This window comes from Chlorocebus sabaeus, chromosome 13 (assembly GCF_047675955.1).
Source record: "Chlorocebus sabaeus isolate Y175 chromosome 13, mChlSab1.0.hap1, whole genome shotgun sequence".
NCBI classification, from domain to species: Eukaryota; Metazoa; Chordata; class Mammalia; order Primates; family Cercopithecidae; genus Chlorocebus; species Chlorocebus sabaeus.
In genome coordinates this window covers 33,808,106-33,828,337 of record NC_132916.1, presented here as the reverse complement: position 1 = coordinate 33,828,337, position 20,232 = coordinate 33,808,106, and the positions used below count along the sequence as shown (strand labels likewise).

Sequence of the window (20,232 nt, the reverse complement as noted above, 5' to 3'; positions counted from 1 at the left end):
GTTATTGACCAAATCATTCCTAATATAAATAGATTAGCTGATAAAGTATATTACTCTTTCATTGCAGGGTACATTCAAGGCTCCCAAAGGGACAGAGACAGCTCTTTAGTGGACACTGAAGAAGCCAAAACAAAGTCAGAAAATGTCCTCCATGATCAAGCTGCTAAAGTTGATAAAGATGGTAACAAAGTGAATTGCTAATCCCACGTTTGTGGATCTCATTTTCATTTGTTTCATATTTGATTATGTTTATATTTATGCTAAAAATTACCCCCAAAATTGGAAACTTCAGGAGGAAAAAAGCTAAATTTTTCCTTGTGGATGTAACCTGAACAACTATAGAACAGAAGTCAATTTACTAGAATAAAGAAGAAAACATATAAATGCAGAGTCAGATACAATTAGAGCCCAAAGAAAAATGTTTGAATGTTTCCAATGTTATACAATCATTATCATATCATAAATTCTTTTTTATTTTTATTTTTTTATTATACTTTAAGTTCTAGGGTACATGTGCACAACATGCAGGTTTGTTACATATGTATACATGTGCCATGTTGGTGTGCTGCACCCATTAACTTGTCATTTACATTAGGTATATCTCCTAATGCTATCCGTCCCCCAGACCCCACCCCACAACAGGCCCTGGTGTGTAATGTTCCACTTCCTGTGTCCAAGTGTTCTCATTGTTCAATTCCCACCTAAGAGTGAGAACATGCAGTGTTTGGTTTTTTTGTCCTTGCGATAGTTTGCTGAGAATAATGGTTTCCAGCTTCGTCCGTGTCCCTACAAATGACATGAACTCATCCTTTTTTTATTGTTGCATAGTATTCCGTGGTGTATATGTGCCACATTTTCTTAATCCAGTCTATCACTGATGGACATTTGGATTGGTTCCTAGTCTTTGCTATTGTGAATAGTGCTGCAATAAACATACGTGTGCATGTGTCTTTATAGCAGCATGATTTATAATCGTTGGGATGCTCTGTCTCACCACTCCTATCCAACATAAATTCTCTTTTAAAAGCTCTCTACTTGTACCCTACAACTTGAAGTTTAATAATAATAAATAAATTAAAAAATAAAAAAAAAATAAATAAATAAAAAATAAAGTCAAAAGCTCTCTACTTTAACGTATTAGAATCAGAGCATCTTAAGGCCACAATTTTAGCTGTGAAATTTTATCATTTACCCAATTGTGCTATTTATCCTCATAAAATTTTTCTATTCATATTTGAACATAAAAGCATATAGCACTACATTATATAACATTATATAATAATTATATGTAATATAATATTACAGAATAGCTATAATGTAAACTGTTTTTACATTTTTTACTTATAATTTACCATTTAATTATATTACTTCATTGGGAAATATTTTAACCCTCATTACAAGTTACTGCACAATTTCTCTAGAATTCCTGGGGATTTCTAGGAATTACTAAATTAACAAATATGAAGCTATAGACAGAGTCAAATTGCTTTGCATAAAATTGTTCCAAATTATGTTTCCCCAGTAATATTCAAAATACATGTCATTGTTTCCTCAGTATTTTCTTTTTTTTTCACTGATAAAATCAATATACTTGTAACTTGTGTAACATTTCATACCTTTTTTTCAAGCACTGCACGATAATTAATTTGCATCAGGTTTTCCAAATTAGAAAAGCTTCACTTATAGAACTTCTTTCCAGTGGGAGTTTTCACATGACTTTTCAAGTAAATGTTAAAACTGAAAATATTCTTGCAGTTTCTAAGCTATTAGAGTTTTAATTCTGTGTACGTTCTTGTATTTACAAGGTCCAGCCAGCTACAGTGTGCATTTTCATATGTCCTTGAGTGGGTGTGAGAGAAATGAAACATTCCCACATTCTGGACATTCATAGGGTTTTTCTCAGGAATGAGCTGATGTCTTCAAATGGAACTAACACAACTGAAGGCCTTACCACAAATTTAAATTCAAAAGGCTTTTCTCCATTCTGAGTCCTCCCAAATCTTCAAAAACGGGAAAATCTGAAGGCTTGACCACATTTCCTACATTTCTTAAGGTTACTCTGCAGTGTGAGCTCTTTCATGTTTATGAGGGAATGGGAAAGAGTAAATGTTTTACCACATTTCTTACATTCAAGGGGCTTTATTTATTTATTTATTTATTTATTTTGAGATGGAGTCTCACTCTGTCGCCAGGCTGGAGTGCAGTGGCACAATCTCGGCTCACTGCAACCTCCGCCTCCTGGGTTCAAGTGATTCTCCTGCCTCAGCCTCCCGAGTAGCTGGCATGAGCCACCGCGCCTGGCATTATTTTATTTTTTGTAGAGACAGAGTTTCACCATGTTGCCCAGGTTGTTTCACATTGTTTTAATCCAGGCTGGTTATGAAATCCTGGGCTCAAGCAATGCACACACCTTGGCCTCCCAAAGTGCTGGGATTATAGGCTGAGTCACTACACCCAGCCTCTATATCATGACTTCTTTCATGGCGAGTAAGGTGACTGGAACAAGTGTTAGGCTTTTCCGCATCTCTTATATTCATAAGGTTTTTCTCCAGTATGAATTCTTTCATGGAGGTGAAGGGAACTGAGGCGACTGAAGGCTTGGTCACATTGTTTATACATTCATAGAGTTTCTCTCCAGTATGAGTACTTCTTTGGTTACAAAGGGAACTCAAACAACTAACGGCTTTGCCACATTGTTTACATTCATAGGGTCTCTCTCCAGTATGAATGCTTCCATGGTAAGGAAGGGAAGTGGAAGAGCTGAAGGCTTTATCACATTTGGTACATTTATAGGGTTTTTCTCCAGTGTGAGTCCTTTCACGCATCTTAAAAGAACAAGAAAATCTGAATGTTTTCCCACATTCCTTACATTCATAGGATTTCTCTCCAGTGTGAGTTCATTCATGTATTAGACAAGAACCGGAAACAGTGAATGCTTTACCACATTGTTTACATTTGTAGGATTTTTCTCCTGTGTGAGTTCTCTGATGTCTTTCAACTGAATTGAGAAAATAAAAAGCTTTCTCACATATCGTACATTTATAAGCTGGATTTCCACTGTGCATTATCATGTGTCTTCTAACACCCGGAACAGAAACGAAGAATTTCCCACACTGTTATATTGCTTCTCTCCATATGGTTTGTATCCTGAGTGAGCTAGGATGTGCCTATTAAGGAGGGAATGACATACAAAGACTTTTCCACAAATACTGCATTCCCATTGTTTTAATCCAGTAGAAATGTTCTCATTCAGATCAAGATTTGGAATTTGGCTGACAACTTGTCCATACTTGCTACCTTCTTTGCTTTCACACAGTCTCTGTACCATATGATTTCTACAGAAGCCAGGTTCCTAGAGGTTTCCCGCATAACTTCTCTGTAGAGATTCTTCTGAGAAGAATCTAGCAAAGCCCATTACTCCTGGGTAGAGTTCACAGCCACATCCTCAAAAGCCATGGAGTCCATTCCTCGGCTTCCCGGGTGTCCTGGCATCAGCTAGGGATGTCCCAATACCCGCAGGTCACAGGGTGGCAGAGGCTGCTGCAGAGCCACCTGGGCCTCCCAGAGCCAAGAAGTAGCAGCAGAGACTAACAGGAAGAGCCTACTGTGGCGAAGGCGAGACAAAGCGCCTGCCAGCCAGATCCCGGAAACTTCCTCAGTATTTTCTGTTGTTTTAATTTTTGCTTCAGAAATGTATATTAATATTTGTTAACCATTTATATTTCTTCTTTTTTGAGGTGACTATTTTTGTCTTTTGCCCATTTTTCTAAATGGTTATATCAATTATATAGTCTCTGTATAAACTTTCTATATTAGTCTCTTATTTTTCATATATTTTACAAATTGAGTGGTTTGTCTTCTAAGTCAGCTTGCTGTTTTTGAAGTAAAGGTATTTTTCACATTTTTGCAGTCAAATCATTATTTTCTCTTTGTTGCTTTCTTCCTTCACTTTTAGGCTTGAACAGTCTTCCTCTCAATCAGACGTTTATATATATATATAAAATGTCTGAGAGGATAGATTATTATTATATATAAATGTCTAAGTGAGAGAATTGATTATATCATATATAATTATATAAATTTTCAATTTATAATATATAATATATATAATGATATAAATGTCTGAGAGACATTTTTATATATGAATAATTGAGAGGACATATATAAATAATAGCTTTACATATGTATATTTATATAAATTTTATATAAATATATATTTGTATAAGTTTATTTATATAAACTTATATTGTGGTTTTTTATTCAGTTTTAAAGTGCATCTATAACTTATTTTGTTAAATAATATAGAGCTGATTTTTTTAGTTTCTCCTACTAATTCAGACAGATGTGCTTGCCTGCTGTTTATTTAAAGCCTAGTAAGAATTGAATGGGGCACTGTCAGAAACTCGTGTATGGCACTCCTCTTCCCTTAACACACACAGTCTTCACAGAAGAAGGACCCCACCCCCTGTACATTAAATTTTTGACCGTCAGGTGGCAATTGACAGCCTCATCTTTGCTGCTGTGGAGTTCCCAACTCCAATCCACAACTGCTCCCTCTTTGGGGGAGGCAGTCCAGGTTAGAAGCAGGCAGCAGTACCTCTATCCACTGCTGGAAGGATGCCAATATTGCCAGTATCCATGGGTAAAAAGTCATTCTTCTGCCCCATGTCTCTGAAGTAAGTACAGCCTTGACCTCCAGGAGTCAAGAGGGTGTTAGTTGCCTCAGGAAGGACACTGTTGATTGTTTTTTTCTGTTTAGATCAATTGGCATTATAATAAACTGAAATTACTCCTGGTTTTGTTAAAGGTTATTACCTTCATTATCTGCTGCTAGATATATTGACCCATTTAAATGTTATGGTTGTTATTTTAATTAAAAATTGGGAATGTGAGTCCTGGTTCCCTAGGCTTATATTACAATCTTCTTTGGGAGTCACCTACTTTTTTTTTTTTTAATACCGTTCTTTAGGAATTCACAATGTTTTATTCACAGATGGAAAAGAACCTGGTGAAACATCCACATTTAAAAGGCATTCTCAAGATGCTGGTCAAGATGTAAAGTTGTATTCAGATACAGGTAAATTAATATTTGGATAATTTGATTCTTTTATATTGTGGTTCTAAAAAAAACACAAGTAGTTCCCTCAGAATTTAGAAGAAGAAATGTGTGATTTTTTTAAAAAATGAAAGCGTGATTAACACCCAAGTACTCTATTTTAATGGCTACTCTATTATGAAAAGTTGGACATGCAAGAACATTGAAAAACTAATACATGATATGTTGTTTTGGTGAAAAAGAATATTGGGAAGACAGGCAGTCTCTCTTTCTGCTCTGCCATCCCTGGCACACAGCTACTATAATAAGCCACAGGATGGCTGCTGGAGCTCCAGCCATGACATCAGTGTACCGAGCAGGAACACGGGAAAGGAAAAGGAAAAGGAAAGCAAAGGACAAAAACTGGCAGTTAGCTGAGTCAGCCAAGTGTGAGGAGCACATGTGCAGGCAAGTGCACACACACACACACACGTGCGCACACACAAACTCTGCTTGCCTCTTATTGGCTGTCCAAGCTATAAGGGAAGTTGAGAGATGTAGTTTTTCAGCTGGGCACATTGCTAGCCTTGACAAAATGAGGGTTGCTGTGTGAAGGAAGAGGCGAATGGATATTGGGTGGACAATTAGCGGCTTCTAGCACATTTCGCATCTTTGCCTGGCTGTTTCTGCTTCATTATGTACCCACTCCCATGGGCACAGTAAGATCATGGGTTCTTGACTTTTCTGCTCTGGCTTTCAGGAACTGTGAGTCTTTTGATCCCTGAGAATACTTTCAGACAGGGAGGGCAGCAGGCAACTGCTTTTGAAGGCCCTTTGGGATTTTTTGGGTTGGGATCAGTCTGGCTCCCGCTAGAGACCCTGACAGATGGAACCCTGAGGCAGAGGCTCAGAAGCTTGACTGCAAATGCAGAATTCAAGGAGTCAGGTGAAACTGCCAAACTCCTATCTCATTAGAGTAGCAGATGAACAAAGATTTACATCACGATGCAGCCTGAGAGCCAACTCAGCCGGGCAAGGACACACTTCAGCACCAAAGAGGACAAGAATCAAGTGTAACACTTAAAACACCAGCCTATGCCACCTTTTCTCCATCCCCTCCAACTTGCCTACCTCTTGTCCCCTTACTGTCCCTTGTAGTCTCGTATTAGTAACTGGAAGTATTCATCTTGTTTTTTGACTCATTCCCTAGATGCTTGTGTTTTCACTTGACTCCTGGAATCCTCTGGCCCCTACATTTCTTCCCTGGTTTTGACTCCTGCCAGACATGACTTTATTCCTGCCTCTCACTTTCATTCTGCTGCACTGGCTTTAAGTCACTTCTCTGAGAGTTTGTGGTGCTGTGATTCCTGACTTAACATTTCGTCTCCAGATTCTTATTTCTCCCTCCTTCCAACATGTGCTGCAGTGACACAAAAATAATACTTTCTTGGGTCAGATATTATCAATCATGTTTTATTGCAAGTAGTATTGTCCGCTAACATTATTAATGGCATTAATTTATCAGCTTATTTTACTTTAGCCCCAACAGAAGACTCAATAGAAGAGGTAACTGCAGATCATCCAGAGGTTGTGTCCATGATTGAGGAGACTATAAAAATGTCACAGGATATGAACTTTGAACAGCCATATGAAAAATATGCTGAAATCTTACAGGAAGTCCTTGGAGAGGTAAAAAACCTAGCCGGGTAATTCTTATCAGTGACTTAACTATTACTGATAAAATGTTAATCTAGTATGTGTATAATTATTTTAGAGTCTTATGGTGTTGAAATTTGTAGCCTTCAAATTCATGTACATTGTGTAGTCAGCATTGTTAAGTGCGAAGTACCCCAGTGAACAACTACTGATGCTCTTTGGTAAATTTTCAATTATAAACAAAATTATGTAATATAACTTTATGCTTTGAAATTAATTATTCATTAAATTTTACTGTCTTCGATTCAGTTCAGTTAAAAGATGATGCATATTGGTACTAGGTACCAAAGTTGTATGTTTCATCTATGAACTGATTAATTATAAGCCAAGACAAATTTTGCTCCATCCATGGTTAATTAGTTTCATCCAACCAACTTGAACATGCGTTCATAGGGGAGATGAGTGGACACACGTGTGCTATTCCAGTCTAAAGGGGAAAAAAATCCTCAAATGCTATCTATCAATGGCAGGTCAGAAGGCCCATTGTTTGTTTATAAAGAACAGGATATTCATGTGGGTCTGTTTTGTACAAAGATCTTAAGTAAACATTCAGAGCAAAATCAAAAGCAGAACTAATCTTTTCAGCCCTTGATGAACTTCTATATATCTCTGTGATTTAGCTTAAAATTACTATGTGAAGAAAATATATATGATGTTAGAGTATGGAACCTTTTTGTAACACATTGGGTGGTTTCCTCAAGCCCCAGGCCCTACCGGCCTCTCTGACTCTCAGATTCCCATGGCTCCCTTTGACCTTCTCATACAGACCTTTCAAAGTTTTCTGCATGTCTGTCTTCTGGTTGTTCTATCATCCATTTAGTCCTTCAGAAATATTATGAGTACTTACTATCTGCCCCATACTGTGTTAGATACCAGGAATCTGAAGATGGATTAAACACAGCCCTTTCCTTTAAGGAGCTATCCGTCAGGTGGGGAAGACTGAACTGACATGTAAACCAATAGCTGAGTTATCATGTGCTAGAGGCAAATAGATGTGTATGAGGTATAGGAATTCCATGAAGGTCAGAGCCATCATCTCTGCCTGGGAGGTAAGAGAAACAATCGCAGAGGAGATCTGCAAGTGAGGGACATGTTTGGGAGTGTGGAATTACCATATTTGCTCTTGAGTGAAATTTTTCTCCATTCTCTTCAGAGTTTATTCTGGAGGATATAAATCCACAAGGAGTCCTACACTTCTGATACAGGAATATTTATAGTATTAGATGGTAAACTGTAGCTCTGGGACCATTTAAATCATATGAGATTTTAACTCCCAAGCTCATATCAGGTTGGCATTTCTCAAAAGACCAGAGACCTGTGGAGGAGACAGTTTTACCCATCATCAGTTCTATGATCTTTATGATTAGGAGAACTATTTTTCATAAGCAGCTAGAGATATGCTCCTTTGAGATGGGCCTGTACAAGTCATATGCCCATGTTGTTTTGGGGTTTTGGAGGTTTTGTTTTTATTTTTTAAATTGGATTGTCTCTTTTTTGATTCATGTTTATGTATTCTGAGTATGATTCTTTGTTGGATATTTTGCAGTTATCTTTACAAATATCTTCTGTCTTGAATAATAGGAGTTAATTTTATTGAAATCAAATTTATTAATTTTGTCTTTCACAGTTAGTGCTTTTCATGTTCTGTTTCAGAAATATTTGCCTACCCAAAGTCAGGAAGATATTCTCCTAGGTTTTCTTCTGGAAACCTTGCTTTATCTTTCATATTTGGATCTATGGTCCATTTGAAACTAATTTTTGTGTATCAAAAACAATATTCAAATGGACAATATACAAATAAAAAGGTACTTAACATCACTAATCATTTACCACAATGTGGTCAAGTTGTATTTTTTTTCAAGATGGATAACTAGTTGCTCTAACACCGCTTATTGAAAAGACCATCCTTTCTCCACTATCATATATCAAGTGGCCATATATATGTAGTCCCTTTATAGACTCTTTGTTCTATTCCATTAGTCTGTTTGTCTGTGCAAGAGCCACATGTCTTAACTACTGTAGTTTTTTGGTTGTTTTTTTTTTTTGAGCCAGAGTCTCGCTCTGTCACCCAGGCTGGAGTGCAGGGCGCGATCTCAGCTCACTGCAACCTCCATCTCATGGGTTCAAGCAATTCTCCTGCCTCAGCCTCCCGAGTACCTGGGACTGCAGGTGTATGCCACCATGCCTGGCTAATTTTTTGTATTTTTTTAGTAAAGACGGAATTTCACCATGTTGGCCAGTGTGATCTAGAACTCCTGACCTCAAGTGATCCACCTACCTTGGCCTCCCAAAGTGCTGGGATTACAGGCATGATCCACTGTGCCTGGCCCTGCTGTAGCTTTATAATAAATCATGACATCTGAGGGAGTGAATTCTTCAACACCCTGTTTCTCCTGTCATTGCATCCTTCTCTGTGTCATACATTATGTTTTCTTCTGCTTACTTTAAGATTATCTTAGCTATTATAGGTCCTTTTTACTTCCACATAAATTTTAGAATCAGCTACTCAATTTTCACACACACACACACACACACACCCCTCTGCAGGCATTTTGATCAGGTTGCATTGTATCTATTAGGTAAATTTGGCTAAGACTGTCATCTTTACAATATTGAGTCTTATAATCCATGAATATAAAATATTTGTACAGCCATCCCTCAGTACCCTCAGTGGATATCCTCAGTGGATTATTTCCATGACCCTCACAGATACAAAAATCCATGAATGTTCAAGTTCCTTGTATAAAATGGCATGGTATTTGCATATAACCTATGCACATCCTTCCATATACTTTAAATCATCTTTAGATTACTTATAATGCCTAATACAATGTATATGGTATGTAAATAGTTGTTTACACTATATTGTTTAGGGAATAATGATGAGAAAAACAAGTCTGCACATGTTTAGTACAGACGTGACCATCCTTTTTTTCCCAAATATTTTATATCCGTGGTTGGTTGAATGCACAGATGCAGAGCCATGGATACAGAAGACTGACTATAATTAATTTAGGTCTTCTTTAATTTTTCCCAGCATTGTTCTGTAATTTTCAAGGTAAAGGTCTTCAACATCTCTCGTTAGGTTTATTTTTAGGTATTTGGTGTATTTTGATGCTACTGTAAATGATATTAGTGTTTTATTTTATTTTCTAATTGTTGCTGCAACCATTTTTTATCCCATTTTAAAAATTGTGCCTCCCATTAAATTCTGGTTTTTTGTCTGAAGCTCACAGCCCATGTGTAGAATAGATATGACTGATGCGCTTGGACCTAATGTATGATTCAGTCCAGGGAAAGCAAATAGGTTATATTTTACTTACAAATGGATCAGTTAAGCATTTTTTAAAGAATTTCTTAGAATTATAGTTTAACAGTATTTTAAAGCCTTAAAAATGTAGAAATAATGATAGATATTGTTTCTACCAAAGGAAGAGAAGAGTCACTCCCTTGCCATGGAGAATGCACAGAAATTATTTTGTTCATACCAAACCATTCGCACTTCTCCCTGTTCTCCCACCTTGACCAGCTACAGAGCACCCAAGGGAAGCAGAGGCAGAGGGACATGGGACCTTACTCTACAGCAGCTGTATTCTCTGCTTCTGCTGTTCTGAGCACTTTTGTTGAGTGAAGCTGTTACACTGACTGTATGAAAGGTACTTGCCCAGTACCTAACAGAAAAACAGTAGCAACCTCTAGGGAGGTGGGCCTTTTGTGTCAAACATGCCACTCTGTGTTTTCCAGTTGAAGCTCATGACTTGTTATCCAACTGCACATCTAACCACAGCCTGTTCTCTTATCTCTGCACCCTTCTGTGTCATTAACATGCTTCTCTGTCTACATGGTTTCCCTCTAACATCTGTACCTATCTGTTGTTCATTTCTGTGTACTTGGCACCATGTACTTGGCACCTTTGTATCTGTGTACTTGGCACCATCGTTATGTCTTTCTGTGCCTCCTATGTCTCTCTGGGTCATGTCCTATTTCCTCTGCTTCCCCCAGTCTCGGTCTCCTATGTATGTATGTATGTATGTATGTATGTATGTATCTATCTATCTATCTATCTATCTATCTATCTATTCACAAGTCATAAAATATAAAGTAAACATAAAATAGTGTAGAGTAAGGGAATCCAGAAATAGTATGTTTAAATGCAGAAAAAGTAAATCTTTTAAGTTAAAATCACAAGAGGATAGAAGAATGAGTAATATACAAAAATGTATACCATTTTTGTCAAAAGGAAGTGCCACTTTAATTTTATTTGATTAAAACTCTTGAGAGCCCATTTCCATGGTTCTCTCTGGTGACAGCCAGACTGGACACAGACCACATGTAAAGGCTTCTCGGGGCCCTTGTCCTCACCACTCCCCCAACAGGCATAGTCCCCAGCCTCAGAGCCTCCTCACCCCTCTGCCTGGCCACATACTCTGGAATTCTTTAGAATATGAAATCATGGGGAAGGTTTTCACCTTCTCCCCACAGTTATCCCAACTAAGGAATCACCTCAATACATTCCCAAAATAAAGCTTTGTGGCCGATTCATCCAAAATTTGCATCCTCAGGTATCCAAGTCCTCATCCCTCAAACCTTTCCTCACCTTAGCTTTGAATGTTTCTGAACTTGAGCAACTTGGGCTACTTCGACAACAGTAGCACCTCTCCTTTCAAGCCACCTCTTTTCCTGAAGCCATGGGAGATGCCTATCATGTTTCATTTCTCTCTTACTGCAAAATTGCTCAGTATTTGAACTTTTTCCATTTGCATCAGAATCATGTGGGATAAACTGAAATCAGAAAGACATCTAATGCATTCAGCTCTGCCACACAAACTTCTCCAAAAAAGGAGCTTGGAGGTCCTTGTTCCCTTCTCAGAGTGGGGATGAAAAAAACATAGCAAGAAAAAATTCAAATGAATATCTCAATAAATTATCTTGTCACATTAAGGATAGCAGAATACCTTATTAACATGACAAATGAGTTTGGCTTCAGACTGCAGACCATATAACCTTAAAGTCAGAAACAAGACAATGATATTCCTATGACACTCATTTTTTTTGGGAGATGGAGCCTTGCTGTGTTGCCCAGACTGGTCTCAAACTCCTGGGCTCAAGTGATCCTCCCACCTCAGCCTCTCAAGAAGCTGGGACTACTTGCCACCATGCCCATCTGCTGTCACACCCATTCTTAATGATTTATAGAAATTTTAGCTTTATACAATGCCTTGAAACATAATAAGAGGAATAACTATTAGAATAGAGGAGAAATATAATCATTATTGCAGTTGATACTATTTATTTTTTAAATATAATCTAAAAAACAATGAGCTAATAATTTCATTCAGAAATAAGGTAGCCAAAAGAATTTTAACAATCCACATGTGACAAGAACATAAATGTAATATAACTAAGTTTGAAATAAAGATGAAGGATCCACATGAATAAAATTATTAAAATTTTTAATGTGAACAAAAGCAGATATCAATAAATAGAGACATAAATTCTTATATGTAAAGACAAAATCTTATTAAGGTATCTTTCTCAGTTAATTTATAGATTTGATACAGTTCTAATAAAAATATCAATTTTTTTCAAAACTGACAGCATGACTCTAAAGTTTATCTGGAAAAATCAATAATTGAGACTAGAACAGTTCGACAAAGAAGTATGACAGAGGGAGACTTACTCTACCAACTGGTAAAATACGTTGTAATGCTACAGTGGTATATAGGCCTGATAAACATACCAGAAGCAACAGAACTACAAAGAGGATACAGAAACAAACTTCAGTGTGGATAAAAATTTAGTATATGCCAAAGGTTACATCACAATCCAAAAGGAAAGAATTATTTAATGTGTCGATAAAATTAACTGTTGGGAAGAAACTATTTAGATTCTCACTTTCTATCAAAATAAAAATAAATTCCATATATATTAAATAGATAAATGTAAAAATTGTATTTTATTTAGACTAGTAAAAAGCATATTAACATTGAAATGGTTTGGAATGGTCAAGAATTCCAGACACAAATGCAGTGGAAGAACTTGTAAGAGCAAATCTCAATAGACTATCTAATAATGACCATCTCTCTATAAAAAAAGTATGCAAGTCAAAAATGTAAGGCAAGGGACAAACTGGGGAAAGTATTTATAATAAATATATCATTAATTTCTTAGAAATCTGTAGAGAATCTAATATCTGATCAAAAAGCAAGCAAGGGATATAAGCAAATTTTATCAAAGAAGAAATACAAATGGTTCATTGAAAATTTTTAGGCACTGGGTTTCTCAAGTTGCCCACTTGACCCTCTTTCAAGTTGTACTTTCCTTTTTTTCTTTCCTTTCCTTTCTTTCCTTACCCTTCTAAAACTTTTTAATAAACTTTCACTTCTGCTCTGAAACTTACCTCAGTCTCTTCTTCTGCTTTATGCCCCTCAGTTGAATTATTTCTTCGAAGCAGGCAAGAATTGAGGTTGCAATAAAAAAAAATTTTTAAAGAAAAATTTTAATGTTTGTTTCAATAAAAATTAAAAGAATGAGATACAATTTCTCATCTAATTGGCAAAGTTTTTTGACAATCAGTACTAGTGAGGCTGTACTGATAGCCTCACTTTCAAACATTGTTAGGAAGTATGAAAATTGATATAGATGCTTTTGGCAGCAGTGTGGCAATGTGTATGAAAAGACTTTAAAATGTTTACTCTTTCATTCCCTTTGACCTGAAGTCATGTCAGGAATCTAATCTGAAGAAATATATAATATTTGAACAAAGATTCACAGATGTTGTATATAAAAAACACCATGTTAGTAAAATAAAGATTTTATATATAAAGATTTTCATCACAGTGTTATAGTAAAATTACAAATGGCATAAATATTTAACAGTAAGAGGTGATTAAACAAATTAAGGTTTTTTTGATAAAATACTATAAACCCATTAAAAAAAGGTTGAATGAAGAACTAAAAATACAACTACAATATGATCTAGCAATCCCACTACTGGGTATCTACCCAAAGGAAAAGAAATCATTATCTCAAAAAGATAACTGCACTCATATGTTTATCGCAGCTTTATTAAGAATAGCAGTGATATGGAATCAAACTAAGTGTCCATCCATGGAGGACTGGATAAAGAAGTTGTGTTATACAACCCACTCACTTTGTTTAAAAGCCTTAGCCACCCCTCCCTTCCTGTTCACAGATTTCATTGCAGTGGCACTCTCTTCACTTCATGCCTGTTATATTTCTAAGCATTAGGCACACCTGCTAACCTGAATTAGGAGTCTAAGCCACCCCTCCCTTCAGGTGCAGACATCTTGGTGCAGCAGCATCCTTTCCACTTCATGCCAGGACATATCTCCAGGCATTTGGAGCATCCACTCTTCTAGGTCCTCCAAATGAGGAGCTTAGGCTGCCCTAAGGATAAGGATGAGGAGTTTAGGCTGCCCCTCCTTTCCCACGTGGAGAACTTGGGGCAGCAGACGTTTCTCCACTCCATGCCCTGGCACATGTGTGGGTACTTGGTGACTATGCCCGTATCCCCTTTTGGAGCTGGTACTGGTTCCTGCCATTGGAAGACATGTAGGTGGGTCGGCCCAGTTAGGCCTCACTCAGCTTCGTCTCCTCTCCAGGGCTGAGGGGGAAACTCAGACCACTGTGCCTTCCACCTGACAGCCCATTCATTGCCTGAGGCAACAGAGAGCTTCTCTTGATAAACAAAGATCAAGCATATACCCATCTGCATTGGCTGCAGCCAACTCTTATCTGGAAGTACCGCCTGTTGGCTCAGAGGTTGAACTGCAATACCCAATAGAAATATTTTTTTTTCATTTTTATTTTATTTATTTATTTTTTTTTCTTTTTTTTAATTTAAATTATACTTTAAGTTCTGGGATACATGTGCAGAATGTGCACGTTTGTTACATAGGTATACATGTGCCATGGTGGTTTGCTGCACCCATCAACCTGTCATCTACATAAGTATTTCTCCTAAAGCTATCCCTCCCATAGTCCCCTACCCCCCAACAGGCTCTGTTGTGTGATGTTCCCCTCCCTGTGTCCATGTGTTCTCATAGTTCAACTCCCACTTATGAGTGAGAACATGTGGTGTTTGGTTTTCTGTTCGTGTGTTAGTTTGCTGAGAATGATGGTTTCCAGCTTCATCCATGTCCCTGCAAAGGACATGAACTCATCCTTTTTTATGGCTGCATAGTATTCCATGGTATATATGTGCCACATTTTCTTTATCCAGTCTATCATTGATGGGCATTTGGGTTGGTTCCAAGTATTGTGTTGTGGTATTGTGAATAGTGCCACAATAAACATACATGTGCATGTGTCTTTATAGTAAAATGATTAATAATCTTTTGGGTATATACCCAGTGATGGGATTGCTGGGTCAAATGGTATTTCTAGTTCTAGATCCTTGAGGAATCGCCACACTGTCTTCCACAATGGTTGAACTAATTTACGCTCCCACCAACAGTGTAAAAGTATTCCTATTTCTCCACATTCTCTCCAGCATCTGTTGTTTCCTGACTTTCTAATGATCGCCATTCTAACTGGAGTAAGATGGTATCTCATTGTGGTTTTGATTTGCATTTCTCTAATGACCAGTGATGATGAGCTTTTTTTCATTTGTTTGTTGGCCACATAAATGTCTTCTTTTGAGAAGTGTCTGTTCATATCCTTTGCCCACTTTTTGATGAGGTTGTTTATTTTTTTCTTATAAATTTGTTTAAGTTTCTTGTAGATTCTGGATATTAGACCTTTCTCAGATGGAGAAATTGCAAAAATTTTCTCCCATTCTGTAGGTTGCCTGTTCACTCTGATGATAGTTTCTTTTGCTGTACAGAAGCTATTTAATTTAATTAGATCCTATTTGTCAATTTTGGCTATTGTTGCAATTGCTTTTGGTGTTTTTGTCATGAAGTCTTTGCACATGCCTATGTCCTGAATGGTATTACTTAGGTTTTCTTATAGAGTTTTTATGGTTTTAGGTCTTATGTTTAAGTCTTTAATTCATCTTGAGTTAATTTCTATATAAGGGGAAAGGAGGGGGTTCAGTTTCAGTTTTCTGCATATGGCTCACCAGTTTTCCCAATAGCATTTATTAAACAGGGAATCCTTTCCCCATTGCTTGTTTTTGTCAGGTTTGTCAAAGATCAGATGGTTGTAGATGTGTGGTGTTATTTCTGAGGGCTCTGTTCTGTTCCATTGGTCTATATATCTGTTTTGGTACCAGTACCATTCTGTTTTGGTTACTGTAGTCTTGTAGTATAGTTTGAGGTCAGGAAATGTGATGCCTCCAGCTTGGTTCTTATTGCTTAGGATTGTCTTTTTTTTTTTTTTTTTTTTTTTTTTGAGACGGAGTCTTGCTCTGTCACCCAGGCTGGAGTGCAGTGGCCGGATCTCAGCTCACTGCAAGCTCCGCCTCCCGGGTTCACGCCATTCTCCTGCCTCAGCCTCCCGAGTAGCTGGGACTACAGGCGCCCGCCACCTTGCCCGGCTAGTTTTTTGTACTTTTTTTAGTAGAGACGGGGTTTCACCGTGTTAGCCAGGATGGTCTCGATCTCCTGACCTCATGATCCGCCCGTCTCGGCCTCCCAAAGTGCTGGGATTACAGGCTTGAGCCACCGCGCCCGGCCGAATTGTCTTGGCTATACAAGCTCTTTTTTGGTTCCATATGTAATTTAATGTAGTTTTTTCTAATCCTTTGAAGAATGTCAATGGTAGCTTGATGAGGATAGATTGAATCTATAAATTATTTTGGGCAGTATGGCCATTTTCACAATTTGATTCTTCCTATCCATGAGCATGGAATGGTTTTCCATTTGTTTGTGTCCTCTCTTATTTCCTTGAACAGTGGTTTGTAGTTCTCCTTGAAGAGGTCCTTCACATCCCTCATAAGTTGTATTCCTAGGTATTTTATGCTCTTTGTAGCAATTGTAAATGAGAGTTAACTCATGATTTGGCTCTCTGTCTATTATTGGTGCATAGGAATGCTTGTGACTTTTGCACACTGATTTTGTATCCCGACACTTTGCTGAATTTGCTTATCAGCCTAAGGAGATTTTGGGCTGAGACGATGGGGTCTTCTAAATGTACAATCATGTCATCTGCAAAGAGAGAAAATTTGACTTCCTCTCTTCCTATTTGAATACCGTTTATTTCTTTCTCTTGCCTGATTGTCCTGGCCAGAACTTCTAATACTATGTTGAATAGGAGTGTTGAGAGAGGGCATCCTTGTCTTGTGCCAGTTTTGAAAGGGAATGCTTCCAGCTTTTGCCCATTTGGTATGATATTGGCTATGAGTTTGATATAAATAGCTCTTATTATTTTGAGATATGTTCCATCAATAGCTAGTTTACTGAGAGTTTTTAGCATGACAGGGTGTTGAATTTTATCAAAGGCCTTTTCTGCATCTATTAAGATAACATATGGTTTTTGTCTTTGGTTCTGTTTATGTGATGGATTACGTTTATTGATTTGCATTTGTTGAACCAGCCTTGCATACCAGGGATGAAGCCAACTTGATCGTGTGGATAAGCTTTTTGATGTGCTGCTGGATTTGGTTTGCCAGTATTTTATTGAGGATTTTTGCATAAATGTTCATCAGAGACATTGGCCTGAAATTTTATTGTTGTTGTTGCATCCCTGCCAAGTTTTGGTATCAAGATGATGCTGGCCTAGTAAAATGAGTTAGGAAGGAGTCCCTCTTTTTCCATTGTTTGGAATAGTTTCAGAAGGAATGGTACCAGCTCCTCTTTGTACCTCTGGTAGAATTCAGCTGTGAATCCTTCTGGTCCTTGACTTTTTTTGGTTGGTAGGCTATTAATTACTGCCTCAATTTCAGAACTTGTTATTTGTCTATTCAGGGACTTGACTTTTCCTGGTTTAGATTTTAAAGAAACTCAATGCAATCCAAAAGAATGTTGAAAACATACACGAAGAAATCAGAAAAACAATTTAGGATTTGAAAGATGAGATAGATTTTTCTAAATTGTAGAAATGAAAAATTTATTGAAGGAATTGCAAAATACAGTTGAAAGCTTTAACAATAGCCCAGCACAAGCAGAAGAAACAATCTCAGAGTTGCAAGACAAGGCTTCTGAATTAACTCAGTTAGACAAAAAAAAAAAAAAACTAATAAACTCTTCCAGAAATATGGGATTATATATAGTGTCCCAACCTACTAGTTATAGGTATTCCAGAGGAAGAAAAAGAAAAAGTAAAAAGTGTGGAAAACCTATTTGAAGAAATAATTTAAGAAAACTTCCTTAATTTTGTCAGAGATCTAGACAGCCAGGTGTAAGAAGATCATAAAACTATGGTAAGATATAGTGCAAGAAGGACCTCACCAAGGCATATAGTCATCAGACTATCTAATGTCAATGTGAAGGAAAAAAAAATCCTAAAAGCAGAAAGAGAGAAGCATCTAATCACTTATAAAAGAAATCTCGTTAAACTAACAACAGACTTCTCACCAGAAACCTTACGAGCCAGAAGATATTAGAGTCCTATTTTTGGTCTTCTTTAATCCTTTTCCCATTTGCCCTTAGAATACTCACTGGTGGCAACTGCAGCTGCAGTGTTTACCCTGAGATAACTTTGCCATGAAATACCTTGCTTTTATTATTATTTTATTGCTCTAGTATAGCAACTTTGGAAATAAAAGACATCATTCTTTTTATAGCATTCTGTTTTTAGTAGTGATATTTTCATTTACAAAATATAGTAATTCTTAATTGCTGAAAATGTCAAATCCTAGAAAATGTAGCATTCCTACACGTGATGTTAACATCATTCTCAAACAGTTCTTGGTCAAAGATTCATTTCATGAATCCAATTTTTCTGAAATAGTTCTGATGATTCAGATGATTCTGATGTTAGTTCTGTTAAGAAATAACTCCAAGACCAGTTTTTATACTTTATTTTCACATTGAAAATCAGTCAGATTTGCTTCAGCCTCAAAGAGTTCATTTATATAAAATCAAATGAGTGCTGGCAGTGAACTGCAGTTTTTTTTTGTTTTTGTTTTTGTTTTTTTTTGTAAATGGGAAAAGGGTTTTTAAAAATGCCAGGCAATAATTTTATATCCTGCTAAACTAAGTTTTATAAATGAAGGAGAAATAGTCTTTCCCAGACAAGCAAACAATAAGGGAATTCATCACCACTAGACTGTACCTACAACAAATGCTCAAAGGAATTCTAAACATAAAGGCAAAAGGGTGATATTCAGCATCGTAAAAATACAAGAAAGTATTAAACTCTTTGCAAGTATAAGACCTCTTTACAGGTCTTATAATGCAATAACACAATTGAGACTGCAAAGCAAGTAGGTAATAATTAGCATTGTGACAACAGGCTATCAATATTACATGTAACACTAATATTAAACATAAATGGGCTAAATGCTCCACTTAAAAGATATTGGCTGATGGAATGGATTTTTTAAATAAACCCAACCATGTGCTACATACAAGAAACCCACCTAACAGGTAAATACATTTACAGAGTCAAAGTAAAGGGATGGAAAAAGATATTCCACACAAATGGAAACCAAAAGCAAATAGAAGTAGCTATGCTTACATCAGATAAAACAGATATTAAATCAACAGTAGTTAAAAAAAGACAAAGAAGGTCATTATATCATCATAAAAGGATCAACTGAACAAGAAAAATGCCATTTCTAAATATATATGCATCGAACACCACAGCACCAAGATTCATAAAACAAATGGAACTAGACCTAAGAAAAGAGATAGACAGCAATGCAATCATAGTAGGGGACTTCAGTGCTCTACTGACAGCACTAGACAGATCATTAAGGCAGAAAATCAACAAGGAAACTCTAGGCTTAAACTGGACTCTACACCAAATGGACCTAACAGACATTTACAGAACAGTCTACCCTACACCTGCAGAATATTCATTCTTTTCATCTGCCTATGGAACATTCTCAAATGACCACATGCAAGGCCACAAGGCAAGTCTCAAAAATATTTTAAAAATTGAAATCATATAAAGTATCTTCTTAGACCAAAGTAGAATAAAACTAGAAATCAATACCAAAAGGCACCCTCAAAGCCATACAAATGCATAGAAATTAAATAATCTGCGCCTGAATGATTGTTGGATCAATGATGAAATTAAGGTGGAAATTTTTTGAAGTTTTGAAACAGATGAAAATAGACACAACATACCAAAAGCATTTGAGGTACAGCAAAAACAGTGCTAAGAGGCAGTTTTACAGTATTAACAGCCTACATCAAAAAGATAGAAAGATCTCAAATTAAGAATGTAACATTGTACCTCAGAGAACTAGAAAAATGAGAGCAAACCACATCAAAAGCTTGCAGAACTAAATGAAATTGAGACCAAAAACATTACAAATATTTAATTAAAAATTTGTTCTTTAAAAAAAATAAGCAAAATTGATAGCTAGATAATCAAGTGAAAAAGAGAACATCCAAATAAGCAAAATC

The 20,232-nt window shown here is 36.7% G+C and overlaps 1 protein-coding gene across 3 annotated transcripts in view; it reads left to right on the top strand.

Annotated features, from left to right (window-relative positions):
• The window catches only part of AK9 (adenylate kinase 9), a 177,384-nt gene that overhangs the window by 68,900 nt on the left and 88,252 nt on the right, over nucleotides 1-20,232 (top strand). For all 3 annotated transcript variants that reach the window (XM_038001024.2, XM_073022407.1, XM_038001023.2), the window contains exons 15-17: nucleotides 68-181; nucleotides 4,994-5,077; nucleotides 6,576-6,724. In XM_038001024.2, coding sequence (XP_037856952.2) covers nucleotides 68-181; nucleotides 4,994-5,077; nucleotides 6,576-6,724 — 347 coding nt within the window. The remainder of the gene's footprint in view (nucleotides 1-67; nucleotides 182-4,993; nucleotides 5,078-6,575; nucleotides 6,725-20,232) is intronic.